Source organism: Bubalus bubalis, chromosome 10 (assembly GCF_019923935.1).
Source record: "Bubalus bubalis isolate 160015118507 breed Murrah chromosome 10, NDDB_SH_1, whole genome shotgun sequence".
NCBI classification, from domain to species: Eukaryota; Metazoa; Chordata; class Mammalia; order Artiodactyla; family Bovidae; genus Bubalus; species Bubalus bubalis.
The window spans coordinates 63652542-63679963 of record NC_059166.1 but is presented as its reverse complement, the minus strand read 5'-3'; the positions used below and the strand labels follow the sequence as shown (position 1 = coordinate 63679963).

The following is a 27422-nucleotide window of genomic DNA, read 5'->3' as shown; positions in this document are numbered from 1 at the left end:
GGTGGAATCTAAAAATTAATACCAAGAAGCCAATGGGCCAAAGAGAAACAGATTCACAAGGCTAGAAAATAAAGTTATCGTCGTAACAGGGGAAAGACATGGGGAAGGGATAAACAAGAAAGTTGGGGTTAACAAATAGAAACAATTTCATATAAAACACATAATCAACAAGGACATACAAATAACAAGGGAGGTATAATCAGCATTCTGTTATAACCTCTATGAGAAAATAATTTGAAAATCAATAGATATATGTATATTTGCAAACGTAAAACACTGTGTACACACACTTGCCTGGAGAATCCCCATGGACAGAGAAGCCTAGTGGGCTGCAGTCCATGGGGTTGCAAAGAGTTGCACATGACTGAGCAACTAAGCACAGCACAACACAACATATACAAGGCTGTATGTCATGTTTCTGCAAGCAAAACTATAAATTAAACTGACAAAAAAAAGAAGTGACAAGACACAAGCTTCGGGGTGTTGTTTCTGACACATTCCAGTTTAATTTCCAACCCCAAACCAGGATGTCCACTGAGGCTCTGGTTGCCAGAGTACCTTGCATTGGTACTGGGGAAATGCTGCCACCTTGTGGACGTTTCCAGCAACAGCAACGTTAAAACAGTTAAGGAAATGGCTAACCACTCCAGTATTTCTGGAGAATTCCACGGATAGAGGAGCCTGGCAGGCCCCAGTCTATGAGTCAGAGAGAGTCGAACAGGGCTTAGCAACTAACACACACACACACAGGAAACTGGACTTCCCTGGTAGCTCAGATGGTAAAGAATTGGCCTGCAGTGCAGGACACCCTGTTTCCATACTTGGGTCAGGAAGATCGCCTGGAGAAGGGAATGGCTACCCACTCCAATAGTCTTGCCTGAAGAATTCCATCATCAGAGGAGTCTGGCGGGCTATATTACACGGGGTCTCACAGGACGGAACACAACTAAGAGACTAACACTTTCACTTTAAGAGAACTAACACATTCACAAGGATGGCTGGGCTGTAAGACACCAGTCCTCAAGAACTGTCCAGGGTAAGTATTCTAAAAACAAAACATTTTTTTTTACAAAGGGCTGAATTTCATCAAGAAAATATGAAGAGGTAGATACCTCTCGCACTACTTTTTTAAAAAGCACATGAAATGATGCACAAAATCACAAATTATTAGAGCTGTGGAAATCAAAATCACAATGCGGGATCACTTTGCAGGAGTCAAATGGCCTTCATCAGAATGTCCACACACAATACACGCTAGAGTAGGGGTGGAGAAAGGATACTGCCTCAGACGCCCACGGTATACAAACGGCTACAGCCAGAAAAGAGGACAACAGGGAGCCGTCTGTAGAAGGTGAAAACAGAGCTACCATCGATTTCAGAGTCCCACCCTAACAGGATATTCAAAGACAACCAGAGTTTTAAAAGAAACTGGCGCCCAAATGTGCACTCCAGCAGCACTTACAAGAACCAAGAGCTAGAAGGAAACAAAATGTCCAAGGACAGCGAATGCTCAAGAAGTGGTATATGTCCACGGTGGCATATTACTCAGTAATGAAAAAGGATGAGACAATACCAACTTGTAGGCACCAACACACATGGGCCTAGTTGTAATCATACTGTGTGACGAGAGTCAAAAAAGACAAATGTCACTTATCTGTGGAATCTGAAAACTGATGCCCATGAACCACCTGAAAAGAGAAACAGATTCACAAAATTTGAAAGCAAAATCATTGTTCCCAAAAGGGAAGCATGGGGGTACAAATTAGCAGGTGGGATTAACAAATGCACAACAATACATATAGAACAGGGAGTAACCAGGACCTGCTGAAGAGGGAGATTCTGTAGTAACCCATATTAAAAAGAAAAACCTGAAGATAAATAGATACATATAAAACTGAAAAATATTCTCGACACATCCAAAAAAAAATACATTTTAAAACATTCTATATTAGAAAATAAAAATTAGATTAATAAAATTAACACACTAAGTCATGAGACACAAGCTTAGGGGTGTCTGTGCTGGCACCTTCCATGCTAATTTACAGGCCAGGAACACCACTTCCATCAAGGCTCTGCTTTCTGTGGTAACTAAAGTTAAGCATGAAGAAATCCTGCCGCCTTGGTGGCCATTTTCCAAAATAGCAACTTCATAACTCAATGCTTATGGACATGCAATATTCACAAGGACTACAGGGCTGTAAATGATACCTTCTGTCAATAAATGTTCTGAAGTAGGCAAAAAAAAAAAAAAAAAAAAAAACACCTCGTTGACTTTCAAAGAGCCAATTACAAGAAGTCCATTTTATTATCTTTGTTTAGGGGGAAAAAAGAGCGCATAAAATGATGCACAAACTCACCAGTTCTTAGAGACATGCAAGCTCAAAACTACAATGAGGGCTCACATCACCAATGTCTGAATGGCCATCATCAATAAGTCTTCAAAGAATCCACGGTGGAGAGGACTTGGAGAAAAGGAAACCCTCCTAGGGGCAGGCGGGATGACACGGGGGCACTCTCTTTAGAGAGCAGGATGCAGGTGCCTTTAAAGGAAAACTAGAGCTACCTCTGATCCACAGTCCCATGCCTATGAGAATATCCCAGGAGAACCAGAATTCAAAGAGAAACATGCCTCCAAAGCTGCACTTCAGCACCTGTTACAAGAGCAAAGACCTGGAAGCCAACGAAGTTTCCATCGAGAGATGAATGCATTAAAGAGGAAGCGGTACATGTCCACAATGGAACGAGACTCAGCCATGAAACAGAAGGAAATAATAGCAACTGCAGGAACCCACAGGGACCTAGTTCTAAGCATACTGAGAGATGTTACTCAGGAAAAAAGGCAGATATCATATGATATCACTTATAAAAATTAATACTGAGAACCCAACTGACCAAAGACTCCCAACAGTCGAAAATAAAATTATCATTAATCAAGGGGAAAGATGTGGGGAAGGGATAAATAAGGCAATTGGGAATAACAATAGAAACTACTACATATAAAACACATAATCAACAAGAACTTAAATATACCAGCGAAAGTCGACGCAACATTCTGTAAGAAGATGAGAGAATAATTTGAAGCTCAATAGATATATGTATATGTGCAAATGTAAGAGATTCTGTACACATAGAACACACAGAACACCATAAATCACTGTAAATCAAAGCAAAACTATACAGTAGACTTAAAAACAAAAAACTAGTGACAAGACCCTAGCTTTGAGGTACTGCTTCTGGCACATTCCCATTCAGTATACAACCCTAAACCACGACTTCCACTGAGGCTCTCTTTGCAAGAGTATGCAGTTGGTCTTCGAAGAAATGCCCCACCTTGTGGTCGTTTTTCCACACCAACTTGAAAACTGTTGCTTAGGGGACAAATATTCCAAAGGATGGCTGGGCTGCCAGCTATCTGTCCTCAAAAAATTTTCAGGAGGTAAGTATTTTAAAAGAAATCTTTACCAAGGGCAGAATGTCATCTAGACAATATGAACAGGCAGATACTACTGACATTAGTTTTTAAAAGCACATGAAATGATGCACAAAATCACCAATTACTGGAGACACGCAAATCAAGATTACAACGAGGGATCGCCTCCAGGTGGTCAGAGTGGCCATCAACAAAATATTTCACAAACGATAAATGCTAGTGTTGGTGGAGAAAGGGGGACCCTCTTATGTTGCTGCTGATGCTGCTAAGTCACTTCAGTCGTGTCTGACTCTGTGTGACCCCAGAGACGGCAGCCCACCAGGCTCCCCCATCCCTGGGATTCTCCAGGCAAGAACACTGGAGTGGGTTGCCATTTCCTTCTCCAATGCATGAAAGTGAAAAGTGAAAGTGAAGTCGCTCAGTCATGTCCGAGTCTTAGCGACCCCATGGACTGCAGCCTACCAGGCTCCTCCGCCCATGGGATTCTCCAGGCATGAGTACTGGAGTGGGGTGCCATTGCCTTCTCCGACTTATGTTGCTAGTGGTATGTAAATGGTAACGGCCACAATACAGAACGATGAAACTGTAAAAGCGGAGCTACCATGTATTTCACCAGTCCCACTCCTAACACAGAGAAGGCAATGGCACCCCACTCCAGTGTTCTTGCCTGGAGAATCCCAGGGATGGCGGAGTTGGTGGGCTGCCGTCTATGGGGTCGCACAGAGTCGGACACAACTGAGCAACTTCACTTTCACTTTTCACTTTCATGCATTGGAGAAGGAAATGGCAACCCACTCCAGTGTTCTTGCCTGGAGAATCCTAGGGACGGGGGAGCCTGGTGGGCTGCGGTCTCTGGGGTAGTACAGAGTCAGACACGACGGAAGCGACTTAGCAGCAGCAAAGCAGCACTCCTAACAAGATATTTGAAGACAACCAGAACTCTAAAAGGATCTGGCACCCCAATGGGCACTACAGCATCACAGCAAACAGCCAAGACCTGGAACAACTAAATATCCAGGGACCGGCCACTGAATAAAGAAGTGGCAGCACATGCCCACGGCAGCAGATATCTCATCAAGAAAAAGCGACACATGCCAACGGCAGCAAGATACATGAGCTTGCTGTAATCATACTCAGTGACATCAACTGGGGAAAAGAAAGACAAATATCACCTCTTGGTGGAATCTGAAAATCCATGCCCGTAAACCAACTGACAACAGAACAAAATTAGAGCTACCAGAGGAAAAGGTGGGGGAAGGTACCAATTAGCAGGTTGAGATTAGCAAATCCACAATAATACATATAAAATAGAATAAAATAATACATAAAATATTACATATAAAATAAAAAATCCAAAACTACCTGCTGTAGGGCAAGAGAGGTCTATTCTACACTCTGTAATAATCTAAATGAGAAAATAACACAAAGATGAATAGGTACATATAGAACTGAAAAAGATTGTCTACACCTACCAAAAACACTTTTTGAAACAACTCACTAAATTAAAAAATTACATTAATTTAAAAAAACAACAAGTATTGAGACACAATTTATGGGTGTTCCTGCTGGCACATTCCACACTAATCTACATCCAAGAACACCACTTTCACCAGGCTGTGCTTTCTATTGTAACTAGACTGGGGCATGAAGAAATCATGCCTTCTTGTGTCCATTTCCCCAGGGGGAATCTTTAAAAGTCAATGCTTCTATGGGCATACAGCATTCACGAGGACTGCGTGGCTGTAAACTGACACCCGCTGTCACTAAATGTCCTGAAGAAGGTAATCAAAAAGAAAACTCAATACACGGCCCACTTTAAAGGAGCCAATTTCAACAAGCCAATTTTATTATCATCGTTTAAATTAAAAAAAAAAAAGAGCACATGAAATGGTGCACAAATTTGCCAGTTTTCAAGAACCATGCAAATCCAAACTGCAATGAGGGCTCAGCTCATTGCAATCTGAATGGGCATCATCAATAAGTCTTCAAAGAATACTGGTGGAGAGGGCCTGGGCAAAAGTAGGGCCTATACGGCGATGGTGAGACGACACTGGTAAAAGTCCTGACACAGAACTGTATGCAGGTGCCTTAAAGGAAAACATGAGAAACCCGTGATCCCGAAGTCCCACGCCTAAGGGGATATCCGAAGAAGATTCGGAAAAGGAACATGCGTCCTAAGCTGCACTGCATCACCAGTGATAACAGCAAAGGCCTGGAAGCAAACAAGTGTCCACTGAGAATGAACGCAGAGAGACAGTTGTACAGGTCCTCCACGCTGCATGACTCACCCATTAAACACAACGAAAAAACAACAATTACAGCAACCCACATGGAATTAGTTCTATCCATACTCAGATGGGAAATATTAAAAAAAAAAAAAAGCCATATTACATGTTATCAGTTACAGGTGGATTCTGAAAAGTAACCAAGAAAACGACTGACGAAAGAGAAACAGTCACAAAATAGAAAATAAAATTACCATTACAAAAGGGGAAAGATGTGGGTAAGGGGTAAATTAGGAAGCTGTAGGAACAAATAGAAATCATTACATACAAAATACATAAGGAAGTTTGGATTAACAAATAGAAACTATTATATAGTTTCTATATATATATAGATTATATATATAAAATATATAATCAACAAGGACCTAGGTATACCAAGGAAGGTCAACTCAACATTCTGTAATAACCTCTATGGAAAATAATTTGAAGATCAATAGGTATATGAGTAAATATAAAATTTTCTGCACACATCCGACATTGTGCATCATTGTTATGTCCCAAAAAACAAACATTATATTAAAAAAAGAAGTCACAAGACACAAGTTTTGGGGTGCTGCTTCTGGCACACTTCATTCTATTTTCCAACTTCAAACCACCACGTCCACTGAGGCTCTGGTTGCCGGGAAAATGCTGCCGCCGTGTGGTCATATCCTGCAACAGCAACTTGAAAATTTTTAAACTTAAAGAGGAGGGAATGGCTACACAGACCAGTATTCTTCCCTGGAGAACTTCATGCACAGATGAGCCTGGTGGGCTACAGTCCATGTGTTGTCGGACACGACAGCAACGAACACATACACACAGGAAACTGGGCTTCCTTGGTGGCTCACACAGTCAAGAATCTGTCTGCAATGTGGGAGACTTGGGTTCCACACCAGGATCAGGAAGATCCCATGGAGAAGGGAATTGTTACCCACTCCAAGATTCTCACCTGGAGAATTCCATGGACAGGGGAGCCTGTCGGGCCATAGACCATGGGATGGCAAAGAGTCAGACAACTGAGCAACTAACACTTTCACTTCAGGTGGAGAAAAGAGGACCCTCTCAAATGCCTGTGATATATAAACAGCCACAGATATAACAATAGGGAACTGACTTTAAAACGTAAAAACAGAGCTACCACTGACTTCAGAGTCCAATCCTAATAGGAGATTTGAAAACAACCCGATTTTGAAACATGCACCCAGACGTGCACTTACAATAGTCACCTGCTTGGAACAACTAAAACGTCCAAGGACAGAAGAATGCTAAAGAAGGCAGCGGACATGTCCCCGATGGCACACTACTCAGTCATGAAAAAGAAGGAACAGATACATGTATATGTATGGCTAAGTCCCTTCGCTGCACACCTGAAACTATCACAAATTGTTAATCGGCTATACCCCAATACAAAATGATTTTGGGGTTAAAAATACAAATTAAAATGTTAACAAAATAAAGAAAATAAAAAATAAAATTAGATGTTCAGTTTGAATGCTTAAAAAAAGATAAAGAACAAGACAGTGTCTCCTATAGCAACATACATTGACTTAAGTGTAATGATACTGAGTGATGTCAGTCAAAAACAACAACAAATATCACTTATCTGTGGGGTCTGAAAATTGATGCCCATGAACCACCTGAAAAAGAAAAACAGATTCACAAAACTAGAAAACAAAATCGTTGTCATCAGAAGGGAAATGTGAGAGGAGGAATTAGCAGGTGGGACTAACCAATCCATAGTAATGCATATAAAATAGGCAGTCAGTGACGACCTCAGCTGAGCAAGGGAGGTCTATACAATATTCCGTAGGAATCTATATGAAAAAAGAACCCGAACATTTATATTTATATATATATATATACATATATATATAAAACAGAAAAATATTCTGTACACACAACCAACTCAACATTTTAAAACAAATTTCTCCTTTAAAAAATAAAAACTAAACTAATAAAAAAACAGTAATTAAATGAGACATGAACTTAGGGGTGTTTGTGCTGGCACCTTCCACTCTAATTTACACCCCAGGAACACCACTACCACTAAAGCTCTGCTTTCTGTAGTAACTAGAGTTGGCCAAAGAACTGATGCTTTTAAACTGTGGTGTTGGAAAAGACTCTTGAGAGTCCTTTGGACAGCAAGGAGATCAAACAGTCAATCCTAAATGACATCAGTCCTGAATATTCATTGAAAGAACTGATGCTGTAGCTCCAATACTTTGGCCACCTGATGCAAAGAACTGACTCTTTGGAAAAGACTCTGATTCTGGGAAAGATTGAAGGCAGGAAAAGAAGGCGATGACAAAGGATGAGACAGTTGGATGGCATCATCGACTCGATGAACATGAATTTGAGCAAGCTCTGGGAGTTGGCGATGGACAGGGAAGCCTGGAGTGCTGCAGTCCATGGGGTCTCAAAGAGTCCAACATGACTGAGTAAATGAACTGAACTGAACTGAAGAGTTGGGCATGAAGAAATCCTGCCTCCTTGTAGCCGTTTTCCAAAACAACAACTTCAAAATCAATAACCTATGGGCACGCAATATTCACAAGGACTACAGGGCTGTAAATGATACCTTCTATCACTAAATGTCCTGAAGTAGGTAATAAAAAAAAAAAAAAATTTTAACTCCTGGTCGACTGTCAAGGAATCAACTTCAATAAGTCAATTTATTTCCACTGATAAGAAATAGAAAAGAGCACATGAAATGGTGCACAAATTCACCAGTTCTTAGAGACATGCAAATCAAAACTACAACAAGGGCTCACATCACCAAAGTCTGAATGGCCATCATCAATAAGTCTTCAAAGAATCCGTGGTGGAGAGGACCTGGAAAAAAGGAAAACTTCCTAAGATGCAGGTGGGATGACATGGGTGCACTCTCTTTAGAGAACAGTATGCAGGTGCCTTTAAAGGCAAACTGGAGCTACCTATGATCTACAGTCCCATGCCTATGAGAATATCCAGGGAAAACCAGAATTCAAAGAGAAACATGCCTCCAAAGCTGCACTTTACCACCAGTTACAAGAGCAAAGACTTGGAAGCCAATAAAGTTTCCATCAAGAGATGAATGCATTAAAGAAGAAGCAGTACACATCCACAATGGAATGAGACTCAGCCATGAAACAGAATGAGATAATACCGAAGAAGCAACCCACATGAACCTAGTTCTAAGCATACAGAAATATGTTACTCAGAAAAAAATGCATGGATATCATATGATATCACTTATAGGTGAAATCTAAAAATTAATACCAAGAAACCAACTGACCAAAGACAGAGAGACTCACAACAGTCAAAAATAAAATCATCATTAACCAAGGGGAAAGATGTGGGTAGGAATAAATGAGGAAATTGGAATTAACAACGGAAACTATTACATACAAAATACATAATCAACAAGGACTTCAGTATACCAAGAGAAGTCTAATAAACATTCTGTAATAATCTCTATGAGATAAGAATTCGAAGATCAATAGGGCTTCCCTGGTGGCTCAGCTGGTAAAGAATCCGCCTGCAATGCAAGAGACCTGGGTTCGATCCCTGGGTTGGGAAGATCCCCTGGAGAAGTGGAAGGCTGCCCACTCCAGTACTCTGGTCTGGAGAATTCCATGGACTGTAGAGTCCATGGGGTCACAAAGAGCTGGACACAACTGAGTGACTTTCACCTTCAGACATATGTATATGTGCAAATGTAAAAGATTCTGTACACATACAACACACAGAACACTGTAAATCACTGTTTATTAAAGCAGAATTACACAGTAAACTAAAAAAAAAAAAAAAGGAGTGACAACACTCAAGCTTTGGGGTGTTGCTTCTGGCACAGCCCAGTCTGACGTGCAACCCCAAAACACAGCTTTTACTGAACCTTTGTGTGCAAGAGTGGGCAGGGTTGGCTCTGAAGACATGCTGCTTTCCTGTGCTGTTTCCACAAAAACAACTTGCAAACTGTTGCTTAGGGGACTTAATATTCAAAAGGGCAGCTGGGCTGCAAGACACCTGTCCTCAAAAGTTTTCAGTGAGTAAGTATTCTAAAGGAAATCTTTACAAAGGGCAGAGTGTCATCAAGACAATATGAAAAGGCAGAGACTACTGACACTATTTTGTAAAAAAAAAAAAAAAAAAAAAAAGCACATGAAATGATGCACAAAATCACCAATTATTGGAGACATGCAAATCAAGATCATAATGAGGGATCACCTCCAGGCGGTGAGAATGACCACCATCAAAATGTCTGCAAACAATACATGCTAGACTGGGGATGGAGAAAAGGAACCTTCTTATGTTTCTAGTGGTATGTAAATGGTAACGGATGAAACTGTAAAAGCAGAGCTACCATATATTCCAGCAGTCCCACTGCTAACAGGATAGTCAAAGACAACCAGAATTCTTAAAAGAACCTTGCACCCACAATTGAACTACAGCATCATGGCAAATGGCCAAGACCTGGAAGCAACTAAAATGCCCAAAGACAGATGAATGCGTAAAGAAGAAGTGGTACCTCTCCACAATGGTGTATTATGCCGTCCAGAAGAAAATGAGACAGAGCCATCTACAGCAAAATTCATGGAGCTCATTGTAATTATACTGAATGACATTGGTCAGAAAAAAAGAGACAAATATCATTTCACAGTAGAGTCTGAAAATTCATGCCCATAAACTAACTGAAAAAAGAGAACAGATTCACAAAATTAGAAAACAATGAACTTTGCGGTACATGTGTCTCCTTCAATTCTGGTTTCCTCGGTGTGTATGCCCAGCAGTGGGATTGCTGAGTCGTATGGAAGTTCTATTCCCAGTTTTTTAAGGAATTTCCACACTGTTCTCCATAGTGGCTGTACTAGTTTGCATTCCCACCAACAGTGTAAGAGGGTTCCCTTTTCTCCACACCCTCTCCAGCATTTATTGCTTGTAAACTTTTGAATAGTAGCCATTCTGACTGGCATGAAATGGTACCTCATTATGGGTTTGATTTGCATTTCTCTGATAATGAGTGATGTTGAGCATCTTTTCATGTGTTTGTTAGCCATCTGTATGTCTTCTCTGGAGAAATGTCTGTTTAGTTCTTTGGCCCATTTTTTGATTGGGTCATTTATTTTTCTGGAATTGAGCTGCAGGAGTTGCTTGTATATTTTTGAGATTAATTCTTTGTCAGTTGCTTCATTTGCTATTATTTTCTCCCATTCTGAAGGCTGTCTTTTCACCTTGCTTATAGTTTCCTTTGTTATGCAGAAGCTTTTAAGTTTAATTAGGTCCCATTTGTTTATTTTTGCTTTTATTTCCAATATTCTGGGAGGTGGGTGATAGAGGATCCTGCTGTGATTTATGCAGGAGAGTGTTTTGCCTATGTTCTCCTCTAGGAGTTTTATAGTTTCTGGTCTTATGTTTAGATCTTTAATCCATTTTGAGTTTATTTTTGTGTATGGTGTTAGAAAGTGTTCTAATTTCATTCTTTTACAAGTGGTTGACCAGTTTTCCCAGCACCACTTTTTAAAGAGATTGTCTTTTCTCCATTTTCTCCTTTGTCAAAGATAAGGTGTGTACCCCAATGTTCATCACAGCACTGTTTATAATAGCCAGGACATGGAAGCAACCTAGATGTCCATCAGCAGATGAATGGATAAGAAAGCTGTGGTAATATACACAATGGAGTATTACTCAGCCATTAAAAAGAATACATTTGAATCAGTTCTAATGAGGTGGATGAAACTGGAGCTGATTATACAGAGTGAAGTAAGCCAGAAAGAAAAACACCAATACAGTATACTAACACATATATATGGAATTTAGAAAGATGGTAACAATAACCCTGTATGAGAGACAGCAAAAGAGACACAGATGTATAGAACAGTCTTTTGGACTCTGTTGTGGGGGGAGGGGGGGGCAGATGATTTGGGAGAATGGCATTGAAACATGTATAATATCATATGTGAAACGTATCACCAGTCCAGGTTCCATGCAGGATACAGGATGCTCAGGGCTGGTGCACTGGGATGACCCAGAGGGATGGTATGGGTAGGGAGATGGGAAGGGGTTCAGGATGGAGAACATGTGTACACCCGTGGCGGATTCATGTTGATGTACAGCAAAACCAATACAATATTGTAAAGTAAAAAAAAAAAAAAAAAAAGACATTAAATATTGTTTTCTGGGCTAAAAAAAAAAAAATTAGAAAACAAAATTAGAGTTACCAGAGGGAATGGTGGGTGAAGGTATTGATTAGGAGGTTGGGGTTAACAAATCCACAATAATATATATAAAATAGGTAATCAACAAGGACCTGCTGCTGAGCAAGAGAGGTCAAGACAACACCCTGTAATAACCTACAGAAGAAAAGAACTCAAAGATGAGTAGATACATACAGAACTGAAAAGAATTCTCTACACCTACAAAAAAACACTTTACAAAACAACTTACTAAATTACAAACTAAAAATTAAATATATGAAAAAAAAAAACAAGCATTGAGACACAAGCTTATGGTTGTTTCTGCTGGCACATTCCCTACAAATTAACACCCAGGAACACCACTTCCTCTAGGTTCTGCTTTCTCTAGTTACTAGAGTTGGGCACGAAGAAATCCTGCTTCCTTGAGGCCATTTTCCCAAACAGCAAATTTAAATCAATGCTCTGGGCACACCAGTCACAAGGACTGCACAGCTGTAAATGACGCATGCTGTCACTAGACGTCCTAAAGAAGGTAATCCAAAAAAACCCAATACATGGTCCACCTTCAAGGAGCCAATTTTACAAGACAATTTCATTACCAATGTTATAAAAAAAAAAGAGCATATGAAATGGTGCACAAAATTACCAGTTCTTAGAGCTATGCAAATCTAATCTACAACAAGGGCTGATCTCACCAAGTCTAAATGGCCATCATCAATAAATATTTGAAGAATGCTGGTGGAAAGGGCCTGGAGAAAAGCACAGCCTCCTAGGGTAATGGTGAGATCAAACTGGTAAGAACAGTTATGCAGGAAATAAGAAAGGAAAATAAGAGCAACCTGTAATCCAGCAGTCCCACGCCTAAGGGAATATCTGAAGAAAACCAGAATTTGAAAAAGGAACATCCATCCAAAGCTGCTCTGCATCACCAGTTACAGCAGCAAAGACCTGGAGGGCAAAGCGTCCATCGAGAATGAATGCACCAGGATACAGCTGTCCAGGTCCACAAGGGTACATGACTCACCCACTAAATAGGATTAAAAACAACAAACCAGGTGCAGCATCCTACATGGGCACAGTTAACTAAAAAAAAAAAAACAAAAATACATATCACATGATCTCTCTTACACATAGAATCTAAGATATAACCAAGAAAACAACTGACCAAGAGAAACAGTTACCAAGTAGAAAATAAAATTATCACTAAGAAAGGAGAACAATGTGGGAAAGGAGTAAATTAGAGAAACACATAGAAATCATTATATATAAAATGAGGAAGGAAATTATATATACATAAGGGAGTTTGTATTAACATAGAAACTATTACATTTAAAATATGTAATCAACCTGGTATACGAAGGGAGGTCAACTCAACATTCTGTAATAACCTCTATGGAAAATAACTTGAAGATCAATAGTTATATATATATGTAAATATAAAAGTTTCTGTACACATCTGACATTATACAACATTGTCACACCCCAAAACACTAAACACTGAATTTTTTTAAAAAGATGCGACAAGACACAAGTTTTGGGGTGTTGCTTTTGGTATGCTATGCTGTGCTAAGTCACTTCAGTCGTGTCCGACTCTGTGTGACCCCATAGACGGCAGCCCACCAGGCTTCCCCGTCCCTGGGATTCTCCAGGCAAGAACACTGGAGTGGGTTGCCATTTCCTTCTCCAATGCATGAAAGTGAAAAGAGAAAGTGAAGTCGCTCAGTCGTGTCCGACTCTTAGCGACCCCATGGACTGCAGCCCACCAGGCTCCTCCGTCCATGGGATTTTCCAGGCAAGAGTACTGGAGTGGGCTGCCATTCCAACCCCAAACCAAGATGTCTACTGAGGCTCTGGTTGCCAGAGTAGAGTTGGGCTTGGGGAAATGCTGCCACCTTGTGGACGTTGCCCACAACACCAACTACAACCTGTTAAGGAGAAGAGAATGGCTGGCTACCCACTCCAGTATTCTTGCCTGGGGAATTTCATGCACAGAGGAGCTGGAGAAATCCAGTCCATGGGTTGCAAAGAGTCGGACTCATCTGAGCAACTAACACACACCACAGGAAATTGGGTGTCCCTGGTGACTGGGACAGTAAAGAATCTGCCTGAAATGCAGGAGGCCTGGGTTCCACACCCGGGTCAAGGCAGATCCCCTGGAGAAGGAAATGGCTACCCACTCCAATATTCCTGCCTGGAGAATTCCATGGACAGAGGATCCTTGTGGGCTACATTCCACGGGGTGACCAAGAGTCAGACACAACTGAGCGACGAACACTTTCACTTTAAGGGACTAACAGTCCCAATGATGGCTGGGCATCAGTCCTCAAAAACCCTCCTAGGTAAGTATTCTAAAAAATGTTCCTTACAAAGGGCTGAATTTCATCAAGGCAATATCAAGAGGTAGAAACTACTTACACTATTTTTTTTTTAAAAAAGCACATGAAATGATGCACAAAAATCACATTTATTAGAGACATGGAAATAAAAATTACAATAAGGGATCACACTGCAGTGTCAAATGGCCATCATCAAAATGTCCACAAACAATAAATGCAAGAAAGGGGGTGAAGAAAAGGGCCTGTGGTAGATAAACTTAACAGGCACCAGAGATAACAACAGGGAACTGTCTTTAAAAAGTAAAAACAGAGCTACCATCGATGTCGCAGCCCCACCCTAACAGCACATTTGAAAACAACCAGATTTCTGTAAGAAACATGCACCAAACGCGCACCACAGCAGCGCCTGCGATCGCCACCAGCTGGAAGCAACCAAAACGTCCAAGGACAGATGAACGCTAAAGAAGAAGGGGTATGTGTCCATGATGGCATAATATTCAGTCATGAAAAATAATATGCATGGCTGAGTTCCTTCACTGTACACCTGAAACTGTCACAAATTGTTAATCAGTCATATCCCAATACAAAATGCTTTGGGGGTTAAAAAACTAAAGTTTTATTTAAATAAATAAAATAAAAATTAGATGTTCTGTTCGAATGCTTAAAAAAAAAGAGAATGAGAATGAGACAATGTCTACTGCAGCAACAAACGTGAACCCAGGTCTAATATGCTGAGTGATATCAGTGGTATCATCAAAAAGGACCTCCTATAGAGCAAGGGCAGAGACATTACTTTGCCAACAAAGGTCCGTCTAGTCAAGGCTATGGTTTTTCCTGTGGTCATGTATGGATGTGAGAGTTGGACTGTGAAGAAGGCTGAGCGCCGAAGAATTGATGCTTTTGAACTGTGGTGTTGGAGAAGACTCTTGAGAGTCCCTTGGACTGCACGGAGATCCAACCAGTGCATTCTGAAGGAGATCAGCCCTGGGATTTCTTTGGAAGGAATGATGCTAAAGCTGAAACTCCAGTACTTTGGCCACCTCATGCGAAGAGTTGATTCATTGGAAAAGACCCTGATGCTGGGAGGGATTGGGGGCAGGAGGAGAAGGGGACGACAGAGGATGAGATGGTTGGATGGCATCACCGACTCGATGGACATGGGTTTGAGCAAGCTCCGGGAGTTGGTGATGGACAGGGAAGACTGACGAGCTGCAGTCCATGGGGTCTCCAAGAGTCGGACACGACCGAGTGACTGAACTGAACAAAGAAGTAGTTCTAACCATACTCAGCTAATTAAAAAAAAAAAAAAAGACATATCACATGATATCACTCAAAGATGGATTCTGAAAATTAACCAAGAAAAACAACTGACCAAAGAGAAACAGAGTCACAAAATAAAATCATCATTAAGAAAGCAGAAACATATGGGGAAGGGGTAAACTAGGAAGTTGGTTTAACAAATAAAAACCATTACATGTAAAATACATAAGGATGTTTAGATTAACAAATAAAAATTACATATAAAATATATAATCAACAAGGACCTAGGTATACCAAGGGAGATCAACCCAGCATTCTGTGATAACTTCTATGGAAAATAATTTGAAAATCAATAGATACATGTATATGTGTAAATATAACAGTTTTGTACACATCCAGCCTTGCACATCACTGTTACACCCAATAAAACCTAAACATTGAATTAGAAAAGAAGAAGTGACAAGACACAAATTTTGGGGTGTTGCTTCCGGCACACTTCGGTCTAATTGCCAACCCCAAATCATGATTTGTCTGCTCAGGCTGTTTGCCAGAGAACCGAGCTGCGGTTTGGAAAATGCTGCCGCCTTGTGGCCATATTCCGCAACAGCAACTTGAAAATTGTTACGGAGAAGGGAATGCTACACAATCCAGTGTTCTTACCTGGAGAATTCCACGGACAGTGAAGCCTGGCGGGTTTGAGTCAAAGGGTCACAAAGAGTCGGACACAACTGAGAAACTAACACACCCACACAGGAAAATGGGTTTCCCTGGTGTCTCAAACTGAAAAGGAATGGGCCTGCAAAGCGGGAGAGCCGGTTTCCATACCTGGGTCAGGAAGATCCCATGGAGAAGGGGAAGTGCTACACACACCAATATTCTAGCCTGGAGAATTCCATGGACAGAGGAGCCTGGAGGGCTACGTTACATGGGATTACAAAGAATCGAACACAACTAAGTGACTAACACTTTCACTTTACGAGGACTAACATTCACAAGGATGACTGGACTTAAGGTACGAGTCCTCAAAAACTGTCTAGGGTAAGTATTCTAAAAATATATATATATATTTTTTTACAAGGGCTGTATTTCATAAGACAATATCACAAGGTAGATACTACTCACACGATTTTTTTAAAAAGCACATGAAATGATGCACAAAGTCACAAATTATTAGAGACACGGAAATCAAAACTACAATGAGGAATCACAGTCAAAACTACCCTCATCAAAATATCCACAAACAGTGAATACCAGAGTAGGGGTGGAGAAAATGCCAGCGGCATATAGATGGTAACAGCCACGAGACAGAACAATAGGCAACTGTCTTTAAAAGGTTGGTGTATGGCAAAAACCATCACAGTATTGGAAAGTAACTATCCTCCCATTAAAATAAATTAATTTTTTTAAAAAGGTAAACACAGAGCTACCATAGATTTGAGAGTCCGATCCTAACAGGATATTGGAACAGAACCAGACTTCTAAAAGAAACGGGCACCCAAATGTGCGCTACAGCAGCACTTACGGTAGCCAAAATAATAGTTATTAATAATAACTAAATTAATTTAACACACAGTAAGTAATGAGACACAAGACTGGGGTGTTTGTGCTGGCACGCTCCACACTAATTTACACCCAGAAACACCATGCCCACTATGGCTCTGCTTTCTGGTAACTAGTTGGGCATGAAGAAATCCTGCCGCATTGTGGCTGTTTTCCAAAATAGCAAGTTTAAAATCAATGCTTATTGGGCATGCAATATTCACAACAATTGCAGAGTTGTAAATGATAGCCTTCTGTCAATAAATGTCCTAAAGTAGTAATCCAAAAAAATTCAACACCTGGTTGACTTTCAGGGAGCCAACTACAAGTCAATTTTATCATCACCATTTAGTTAAAAAAAAGAACACATGAAATGGTGCACAAATTCCCCTCTTCTTAGAGGCATGCAAATCAGAAGTACAGTGAGGCCTCACAATGCCAGAGCCCGAATGGCGGTCATCAGTAAGTCTTCAAGGAATCCACAGTGGAGAGGGCCTGGAGAAAAGGAAAACCTCCTAAGACGCAAGTGGGATGAAACTGGCTGCACTCCCTTTAGAGAACAGCATGTGGTGCTTTTAAAGGAAAACTGGAGCTACCTATATGATCCACAGCCCCATGCCTATGAGAAAATCCAGGGAAAACCAGAATTCAAAACGGAACATGCATCCAAAGCTGCACTGCATCACCAGTTACAAGGCCAAAGACCTGGAAGCCAACAAAGTTCCCATCGAGAGATGAATGAATTAAGAAGAAGTGGTATATGTCCACAATGCAACAAGACTCAGCCACGAAACAGAAGGAAATAATACCAATTGCAGGAACCCACATGGACCTAGTTCTAAGCATACTGAGAGATGTTACTCAGAAAAAACAGATATCATATATCACTTACAGGTAAAATGTAAAAATTAATACCAAGAAACCAACTGACCAAAGACAGACAGACTCACAACAGTCAAAAATAAAATTATCATTACATAAGAGGAAAGATGTTGGGAAGGAATAAATGAGGAAATTGGGATTAACGAATAAAAACTATTACATACAAAATACATAATCAACAAGGACTTGAGTATACCAAGAGAAGTCTACTCAACATTCTGTAATAATCTCTATGACATAAGAATTTGAAGATCAAGTGATATATGTATATGTGCAAATGTAAAAGATTCTATACACACAGAACACCGTATATCACTGTTACTCAAAGAAAAACTATACATAACACTAGGGAAAAATAGGAAGCAACAAGATCCGAACTTTGGGGTGTTGTTTCTGGCACAATCCAGTCCAATATACAATCTTAAACCACGACTTCCACTGAGGGTCTGTTTGCTAAAGGAGGCAGAGTTGGGCTTCGAAGAAATGCTGCCGCCTTGTGGCCGTTTGACGCAAAAACAACTTGAAAACTTGCTCAGGGGACAATATTCAAAAGGACCGCTGGGCTGCAAGATACCGTCCTCAAAATTTTCTGTAAGTATTCTAAAAGAAATCTTTACAAAGGGCAAAGTGTCATCAAGACAATATGAAAAGGCAAGTACTACTGACACTATTTTTTTAAAAATCACATGAAATGATGTACAAAGTCACAAATTATTAGAGACATGCAAATCAGAAGGGATCACCTTCTGGTGTTCAGAATGGCCATCATCAAAATGTCTACAAACAATAAACGCTAGAGTAGGGGTGGAGAAAATGGGATCCTCTTACAATGCTAAGTAAGTGTTAGTCACTCAGTTGTGCCTGACTCTTTGTGACCCTATGGACTGTAGCCCGCCAGGCTCCTCTGTCCATGGGATTCTCCAGGAGTATATGAATGATAACGGTACAATACAGAACTATGAAACTGTAAAAACAGAGATACCATATATTTCATCAGTCCCACTCCTAACAGGATATTCATAGACAACCAGAATTCTTAAAACAAACAAACAAAAAACTTGCACCCAAATGTACCCTACAGGACTACTTCCAATAGCCAAGACCTTGAAGCAAGAGACATGTCCAAGGACAGACGAATGCATTAAGAAAGAGTGGTACGTGTCCACAGTGGCGTATTACTCAGTCATGAAGAAGAAAGAATGAGCCAATTCCTATTGCAGCAACATGCATGAAAGTAGCTGTCATCATACTGAGTGATGTAAGTCAGAAAAAAAAGACAAATATCACATATTGGTGGGATCTGAACATTGACGCCCATGAACCAACAGACAAAAGAGAAACAGAGTCTCCAAATTAGAATACAAAATTATGGTTACCAGAAGGGAAAGGTGAGGGAAGGTATCAATGGGGAGGTTGGGATTAACAAATCCACCATCATACATATAAAACAGGTAATCAACAAGGACCCACTGTATAGCAAGGGAGTTCTACTCAACACCCTGTTGCTACCTATTTGAGTAAAGAATCTGTATGTTGAACTAAAAAAGATTCTGTACACCTATAATAAACACAACATATTAAATCAACTTTACTGCAGTAAAACATAAAAATTAAAGTGAATTTCAAAAAAGAAGTAGTGAGATCCACTGTACTTGAGTGTGATGAGAAAAACACTATTTTGAGTTGTTCCTAGGCATTTTTCAGTATTCTTCCCTGCTCATACCAACAGTGTGGACATTTAGATAAACCAGTGAGCTGAGGAGTCCTACCATAAATTCCTGGTTTGCTTTTCCCAGAGCACCTTTTAAAATAGCCACTTAGAGGTAAGCCCCCCAATAAGTTAGTGACCTCCACTCCAACCACCTTAAACGTACTAATGCGTCGGCTACCCTGCTTTCTATCTCCTGTCTGCATGTGACCTGAGACGGAGGACAGCCCTTCCCCTGGTTCATACTGCTTCCCTGGCCTACACTTCTGAGACACGTAAGTAAGAGACAACAGTCTAAACGTGGTAACATTCTAAGCCAATATTGTTAAGGGATAAACAAAGCTGTGGAATATGTATCCAATGGACGAGTACTCAATAAGGAGAAACTACTGTTACACACAGCATGGATGAACATCAAAGACATGACGCCAATCAAAAGACACTAGACTCAAGACAGTGTGTACAATTCTATTCATACAGAATTCTTTAACGGGCATATCTAATCTAACATTTAAAAAACAGAATATTAATTGCCAGAAAGGAAGGGACAGGTGACAGATATGGACGCAAGGGAATTTTCTGTGACAACACAGGGGTGTGGTTACACATGTATGCTTCTGTCCAAATTCTGTAGCTTAGATTTGCACGTTCAATTTATGTAAATTTTAAAGAAAAAGAACCATATAAAATAATATGTGGTGGGTGGAAGTGGAACAAGTTATAGGTAATAGAGGATGACAGAATGTTGGTAATTTTGGAGCTGGGTGATGGCTAGATGGGAGTTTATTATTCTGTTTATTATTTTACTTTGTATTTTCTTGAAATTTCCATGATAAAGCGGAAAACAAAAAACCAAAGACATTATCCATAAGCCCTATGTTTATCTGATTCATCTGAAATACAATTACTCTGTCAAATTGCTGTGAAAATCTCTAGTCATTTACTCTCAATTTATATACGCAATTTGTTGCCATCCAGTTACACACTCTCTGTGCCTGGTGCCAGTTACCAGCCCACACCATTCAATGTCCTAACCTTTCTTTGCCTCATTTTTTCCTTCACCAAATAATAATAGTAATAGCAACAATATTTGTCTCAGAAGTTTTATGAGGATTAAATAATGAACTATGTAGAGTGTTTTGACCAGTGCCTGGACTATATAACTCTTCCAAGAGTATTAGCTATTATTCTCATTAATACAACCTGCTACCATTACCAGAGATCAAATTGCCAACATCCGCTGGATCATGGAAAAAGCAAGAGAGTTCCAGAAAAACATATATTTCTGCTTTATTGACTATGCCAAAGCCTTTGACTGTGTGGATCACAATAAACTGTGGAAAATTCTGAAAGAGATGGGAATACCAGACCACCTGACCTGCCTCTTGAGAAACCTATATGCAGGTCAGGAAGCCACAGTTAGAACTGGACATGGAACAACAGATTGGTTCCAAATAGGAAAAGGAGTACGTCAAGGCTGTATATTGTCACCCTGCTTATTTAACTTCTATGCAGAGTATATCATGAGAAATGCTGGGCTGGAGGAAGCACAAGCTGGAATCAAGATTGCTGGGAGAAATATCAATAACCTCAGATATGCAGATGACACCACCCTTATGGCAGAAAGTGAAGAGAAACTAAAAAGCCTCTTGATGAAAGTGAAAGAGGAGAGTGAAAAAGTTGGCTTAAAGCTCAACATTCAGAAAACAAAGATCATGGCATCTGGTCCCATCACTTCATGGGAAATAGATTGGGAAACAGTGGAAACAGTGTCAGACTTTATTTTTTTGGGCTCCAAAATCACTACAGATGGTGACTGCAGCCATGAAATTAAAAGACGCTTACTTCTTGGAAAGAAAGTTATGACCAACCTAGATAGCATATTCAAAAGCAGAGACATTACTTTGCCAACAAAGGTCCGTCTAGTCAAGGCTATGGTTCTTCCAGTGGTCATGTATGGATGTGAGAGTTGGACTGTGAAGAAAGCTGAGCACCGAAGAATTGGTGCTTTTGAACTGCGGTGTTGGAGAAGACTCTTGAGAGTCCCTTGGACTGCACGGAGATCCAACCAGTCTATTCTGAAGGAGATCAGCCCTGGGATTTCTTTGGAAGGAATGAAGCTAAAGCTGAAACTCCAGTACTTTGGCCATCTCATGGGAAGAGTTGACTCATTGGAAAAGTTTCTGATGCTGGGAGGGATTGGGGGCAGGAGGAGAAGGGGACGACAGAGGATGAGATGGCTGAATGGCATCACCGACTCGATGGACGTGAGTTTAAGTGAACTCCGGGAGTTGGTGATGGACAGGGAGGCCTGGCATGCTGCAATTCATGGGGTCGCACAGAGTTGGACACGACTGAGCAACTGAACTGACTGACCATTTTTTAAAATTCCTTGGATCTACTTAGTTGCCAGTAACTAAATGGCAACTTAAGGGATGCCGAGTTTCCTCTCCTCAGAATGGGAGCCACTTAAGTCTGAGCAGAAAAGCCCTATAATATGAATTTTGCTTTAGAAAGAACATTCACATATCAGCCAGTCCTCAGGCATGCTCGGCTTAATGGGCTGAAATTGATGTGTTTTAAACATAGTATGTGGGAGAAGGCAATGGCAACCCACTCCAGTACTCTTGCCTGGAAAACCCCATGAAGGGAGGGACCTGGTGGGCTGCAGTCCATGGGGTCGCTAGGAGTCGGACACGACTGAGTGACTTCACTTTCACTTTTCACTTTCATGCACTGGAGAAGGAAATGGCAACCCACTCCAGTGTTCTTGCCTGGAGAATCCAGGGACGGGGGAGCCTGGTGGGCTGCCGTCTATGGGGTCGCACAGAGTCGGACACGACTGAAGCCACTTAGCAGCAGCAGTAACCTAAAAACGAGTCTGCTTATTCTACGAGTAACTATTTTCATGGCGATTTGACGAAATAAAATAAAATGTGCTGGAAAAGTCAAGTGAAAAGCAAAACAATGTTATACAAACAAATCGACTGTCTTTAAAGAAAATACGTTTTTCCTTCCTTTCAAATCAAGAGAAATACGTCAGCAAGTACAGCGCACGTAATTAACATCAATCTCAGCAATGCTGTGCCATGATCAAAAATACTCTCCATACCCCTGCCTGTACTGCAACCAGTGAACTGCAGAACTCTTAAGCCTTTCTGAAAGTTGAAAAGAATTCAGTTAACTCGTATAAAGCCCCATTAACCGTTTCTGAGATACCACAAACACCTGTTGCCCGTGTGCTCCGAATGTTTGCATGCAAAAGCAGCAGTGCCCTGGGTGCGATGACAAGGCGAAGACCGCCCCCAGCCCCAACCCCACCCCCAGCCCCGGACACATTCCCCTCTGCGGGGATAAGGGAACTGAGAAAATGGGGGGAGCAAAGGGGGAGAATGCTGTCTCTGCCCCACACCTACTCGGCCGCCATCCTCCCGCCGGCGCCCCACGGCGCGGGGTACTCACAGCTCTAGTCTCGTACAGGACCAGCTTCTGAACCGAGCTGATGATGGGGGCAGCAGCCGCGGGCATGGCTGGAGCTAATATGGGGGCCCCCACGGCAGGGCACCAGGCCGCGGCCCAAACTGCCGCAGCCTCTGTGCTGCCCCCAAAAGATTCGAAGAGGAGACGCCTTAGCAGTTGGACGCCAAGTTCAGCCGGGAAAAACACTGCCTGCACGCTAAATTTATAAGGGAATAGCTAATACGGTTCAGGTGTTTCCGGATCCCTACGCCCCACCTCCAGGCAAGCCCCGCCCCAGACGCGCGGGGGCAGGGCTGGAGGATTTACCAAAGAGAGGTGGTGTAGCTTTCCAGAACCTGCGTGCTGCCGGGGGAGGAAGCAAAGAGCGCCATATTTGATGCTGGCAGGAGGAAAAGTGGGAGGGGAAGAGCGTTGCCGGTTTAGTTGAATTTCTCCCTTCTGTGGTCCTTCTCTTTGGAAAAGTGGATAATTTGGGACTGGACTGCTTCTTTTGAAGCTGTTCTCCGAGTTGCGGACAGATTCATTGGTTAATTCATTGATTCAAGTTGGTCTATTTTCCCTGCCTCCTTCCACTTCTGCCCTTATATTCCTGAAAAGCTGTGTTCTTTCTCTGAGTGTCTGTTTTTCCCTCCCATCTCTTTGTTGTCTATTTTTACCCTTAGGAGAATCAACAGAATTCATATTATCCAGAGGGTGTGTGGTTCAGGTAATTTCTTTTAATCACCTAAAGTTGGAAATTTCCAACTTTGTCACATATTTGTGCATAAGTTTAACCATTTCTAAATTCTAAAAGTGAATTGCGGAGTGTAACGGTGTAGCAATGACTTTAGAGTTCTGCGTTAAAAGATTTCTTTCTTTTGATGTACGTGAACATAGTGCATGTACCCTCCTTGATCATTACTGTCCATATTTGTGAAAAGGAGTGTATTATAAATATGAATACAAAATTTGGTACAAAAGTGAACATTTAATAAAAAGAGAAAATAAGTCAGTAAATCATAGACCCCCATCCGTAGGTCCCGCCCCCCAAGAGGCTTTGCTCTCTTCTCGGCCTTGGGTTCCCTCGGCAACCGCTCAACAGATCCCTTGGCAACCGCTCAACAAACCGTCCCGGGAGCCGGCTGCGGCCAACCGGTGGGGTCTGCCGGGGTCTGCTGAGGCCAGGTAAGTAGGGGTCGGAATTCACCGCTCAGATGCATGTTGGTGTCGCATGAATGGAATCCCACCTCCTGCGGGGACGCCAAACCAGTGCCTTTTCTTGCAAAACTAAACTGCTGCTGCTGCTGCTGCTAAGTCGCTTCAGTCGTGTCCGACTCTGTGCGACCCCATAGACGGCAGCCCACCAGGCTCCCCCGTCCCTGGATTCTCCAGGCAAGAACACTGGAGTGGGTTGTCATCTCCTCCAATGCAGGAAAGCGAAAAGTGAAAGTGAAGTCACTCAGTCGTGTCCGACTCTTCGCGACCCCATGGACTGCAGCCCACCAGGCTCCTCCATCCATGGGATTTTCCAGGCAAGAGTACTGGAGTGGGGTGCCATTGCCTTCTCCGAAAACTGAACTGGGATCTCCATAAATCCCGCTTTTTAAACCCACTTCCCTTTCCAGGGGATAATGTCTTCATTCCGCGAATATTTTCTGAGCACCTACTGTGAGGTGTTAGATGTACTGGAATGGCAACTAACCTAGCCTAGGTAGAAGTGCTAGGTTTCCCAGGAGATGGGCCCCCTGTTAATCGCAGAACTCACCGCTAGAGGATTTTCCAACTGGTAAATGTGTTCCCTTCATTTGCTCAGTTGTGTCTGACTCTTTGCAACCCCATGGATTGCAACACACCAGACTCATGTCCGTCGAGTCGGTGATGCCATCCAACCATCTCATCCTCTGTCATCCCCTTCTCCTCCCGCCTTCAGTCTTTCCCAGCATCAGGGTCTTTTCCAATGAGTCAGTTCTTTGCATCAGGTGGCCAAAGTATTGGAGCTTCCATTTCAGCATCAGTCCTTCCAATGAATATTCAGGACTGATTTCCATTAGGATTGAGAGGTATGATCTCCTTGCAGTCCAAGGGACTCAAGAGTCTTCTCCAACCACCATAGTTCAAAAGCATCAATTCTTCAGCGCTCAGCTTTCTTTATAGTCCAACTCTCACATCCATACATGACTACTGGAAAAACCCCTGTCTAGCTCTAACTAGACAGACCTTTGTTGGCAAAGTAATGTCTGCTTTTAATATGCTGTCTAGGTTTGTCATAGCTTTTCTTCCAAGGAGCAAGTGTCTTTTAATTTCATGGCTGCAGTCACCATCTGCAGTGATTTTGGAGCCCAAAACAATAAAGTCTGTCACTGTTTCAATTGTTTCCCCATCTATTTGCCATGAAGTTATGGGACTGGATTGGAGAAGGCGATGGCACCCCACTCAAGTACTCTTGCCTGGAAAATCTCATGAACGGAGGAACCTGGTGGGCTGCAGTCCATGGGGTCACTGAGGGTCGGACACGACTGAGCAACTTCACTTTCACTTTTCACTTTCATGCATTGGAGAAGGAAATGGCAACCCACTCCAGTGTTCTTGCCAGGAGAATCCCAGGGACGGGGGAGCCTGGTGGGCTGCTGTCTATGGGGTCGCACAGAGTCGGACACAGCTGAAGTGACTTAGCAGCAGCATGGGACTGGATGCCATGATCTTAATTTTTTGAATGTTGAGTTTTAAGTCAGCTTTTTCACTCTCTTTTTCACCTTCATCTAGAGGCTCTTTAGTTCCTCTTCATTTCTGCATTAGAGTGGTATCATCTGCATATCTGAGGTTGTTGATAATCTTGATTCCAGCTTGTGAGTCATTCAGCCAGGCATTTCCATAGTGTGCTCTGCATATAAGTTAAATAAGCAGGGTAACAATATACAGCCTTGACATACTCCTTTCCCAATTTTGAACCAGTCCATTGTTCCATGTCCTGTTTTAACTGTTGCTTCTTGAACCACATTTGGGTTTCTCAGGAGTGAGGTAAGGTGGTCTGGTATTCCCATCTCGTTAAGAATTTTCAACAATTTGTTGTGATCCGCACAGCCAAAGGCTTTAACATAGTCAATGAAGCAGAAGTAGGTGTTTTTCTGGAATTCCCTTGTTTTCTCTATGATCAAACAAATATTGGCAATTTGCTGTTGGCCCCACTGAAAACTGATAGCTTTCCAAGGAGGGATTCCACGCTTCAGTCATGTCCAACTCTTTGCGACCCTACGGACTGCAGCCCACCAGTCTCCTCTGTCCATGGGATTCTCCAGGTGAGAATATTGTAGTGGGTTGCCATGCCCTCCTCCAGGGGATCTTCCCAACCCAGGGATCAAACCCAAGCCTCTTACATCTCCTGCATTGGCAGGCGGGTTCTTTACCACTAGCAACACCTGGGAAGCCCAAGGTGACAGCTTTCCAAGTCACCCCTTAAATGAATCAGAACAGTATTTCCAAATGTTTTACATGTTGCCTCCAAAAACTAAAGACACTTACAAAATATTGCACCTCCCTTTTAGAAGTAGAAGGTGTAAGGTATAGTAACTTGTACTTTATATTGGAGAGAATGTCTCAGAATGTCCCAGACGACTGGCCACTGGCCTTTGAAAACTTCACCAATATATTATAACAGGTTCTTGAGTCTTTAAAGGTTTATTTCCCACTTTTTGCTGCTCATATATCTTATGAGGGCATCTAGAACACTGGCTATTTCCTGCTCACCAGGCCTGGTATTGTCAATACTGTGGATCAACAAGACCCCTTTGTACTATATTTGTTACAAAGAGCAGGAGAGTCCTGGGGTAAGATTAAATGTTCACTGCTGACTGTTCTATGTAAATACAAACTGCTTCTGACCCTCCTTTTTGGTGTGTATTGAAAAAAATACATTTTCCAGTTGAGTAGCTACATATCAAGTACAAGAAACTGTGTCCCTCTAGAAAAAGGGCTCTGCACAGCAGCTGAAATTAGGACTGCCCCTTGGTTAAGTTTACAGTGGCCCAATATTATCTGTCATGATCTGTCTGGTTTTTGCAGAAATTCAGACTACAGAATTAAACAGGACTGTGCATCTTTTAAGGGCTTCTCTGGAGGCTCCGTGGTAAAGAATTCACTTGCCAATGCAGGAGACACAACTTCAATCCCTGGGTTGGGAAGATCCCCTGAAGAAGGAAATGGCAACCCACTCCAGTATTTTTGCCTGGGAAATCCCATGAACAGAGGAGCCTGGTGGGCTACAGTCCATGGGGTCACAAAAGACTCAGACACAACTGAGCAACTATACAACAACATGCTGCTGCTGCTGCTGCTAAGTCACTTCAGTCATGTCTGACTCTTTACAACCCC

At 41.8% G+C, this 27422-nt stretch overlaps 2 protein-coding genes across 4 annotated transcripts in view; one reads left to right on the top strand and one right to left on the bottom strand.

Moving 5' to 3' along the window:
• The window catches only part of FIG4 (FIG4 phosphoinositide 5-phosphatase), a 169327-nt gene extending 146025 nt beyond the window's left edge, over positions 1-23302 (bottom strand). The window contains exon 1 of one of the 3 annotated variants that reach the window (XM_045161971.1): positions 23058-23302. In XM_045161971.1, the coding sequence (XP_045017906.1) occupies positions 23058-23123 (66 nt within the window). In that variant the 5' untranslated portion in view covers positions 23124-23302. The remainder of the gene's footprint in view (positions 1-23057) is intronic. The other 2 variants (XM_045161970.1, XM_045161968.1) reach the window with 2 other exon arrangements.
• A 117-nt stretch (positions 23303-23419) lies between these two features.
• AK9 (adenylate kinase 9) overlaps positions 23420-27422 on the top strand; it is a 130150-nt gene continuing 126147 nt past the window's right edge. Inside the window, exons 1-3 of the mRNA XM_045161989.1 lie at positions 23420-23619; positions 23738-23781; positions 24092-24239. The gene's annotated coding sequence lies outside the window, so the exon portion shown is untranslated. The remainder of the gene's footprint in view (positions 23620-23737; positions 23782-24091; positions 24240-27422) is intronic.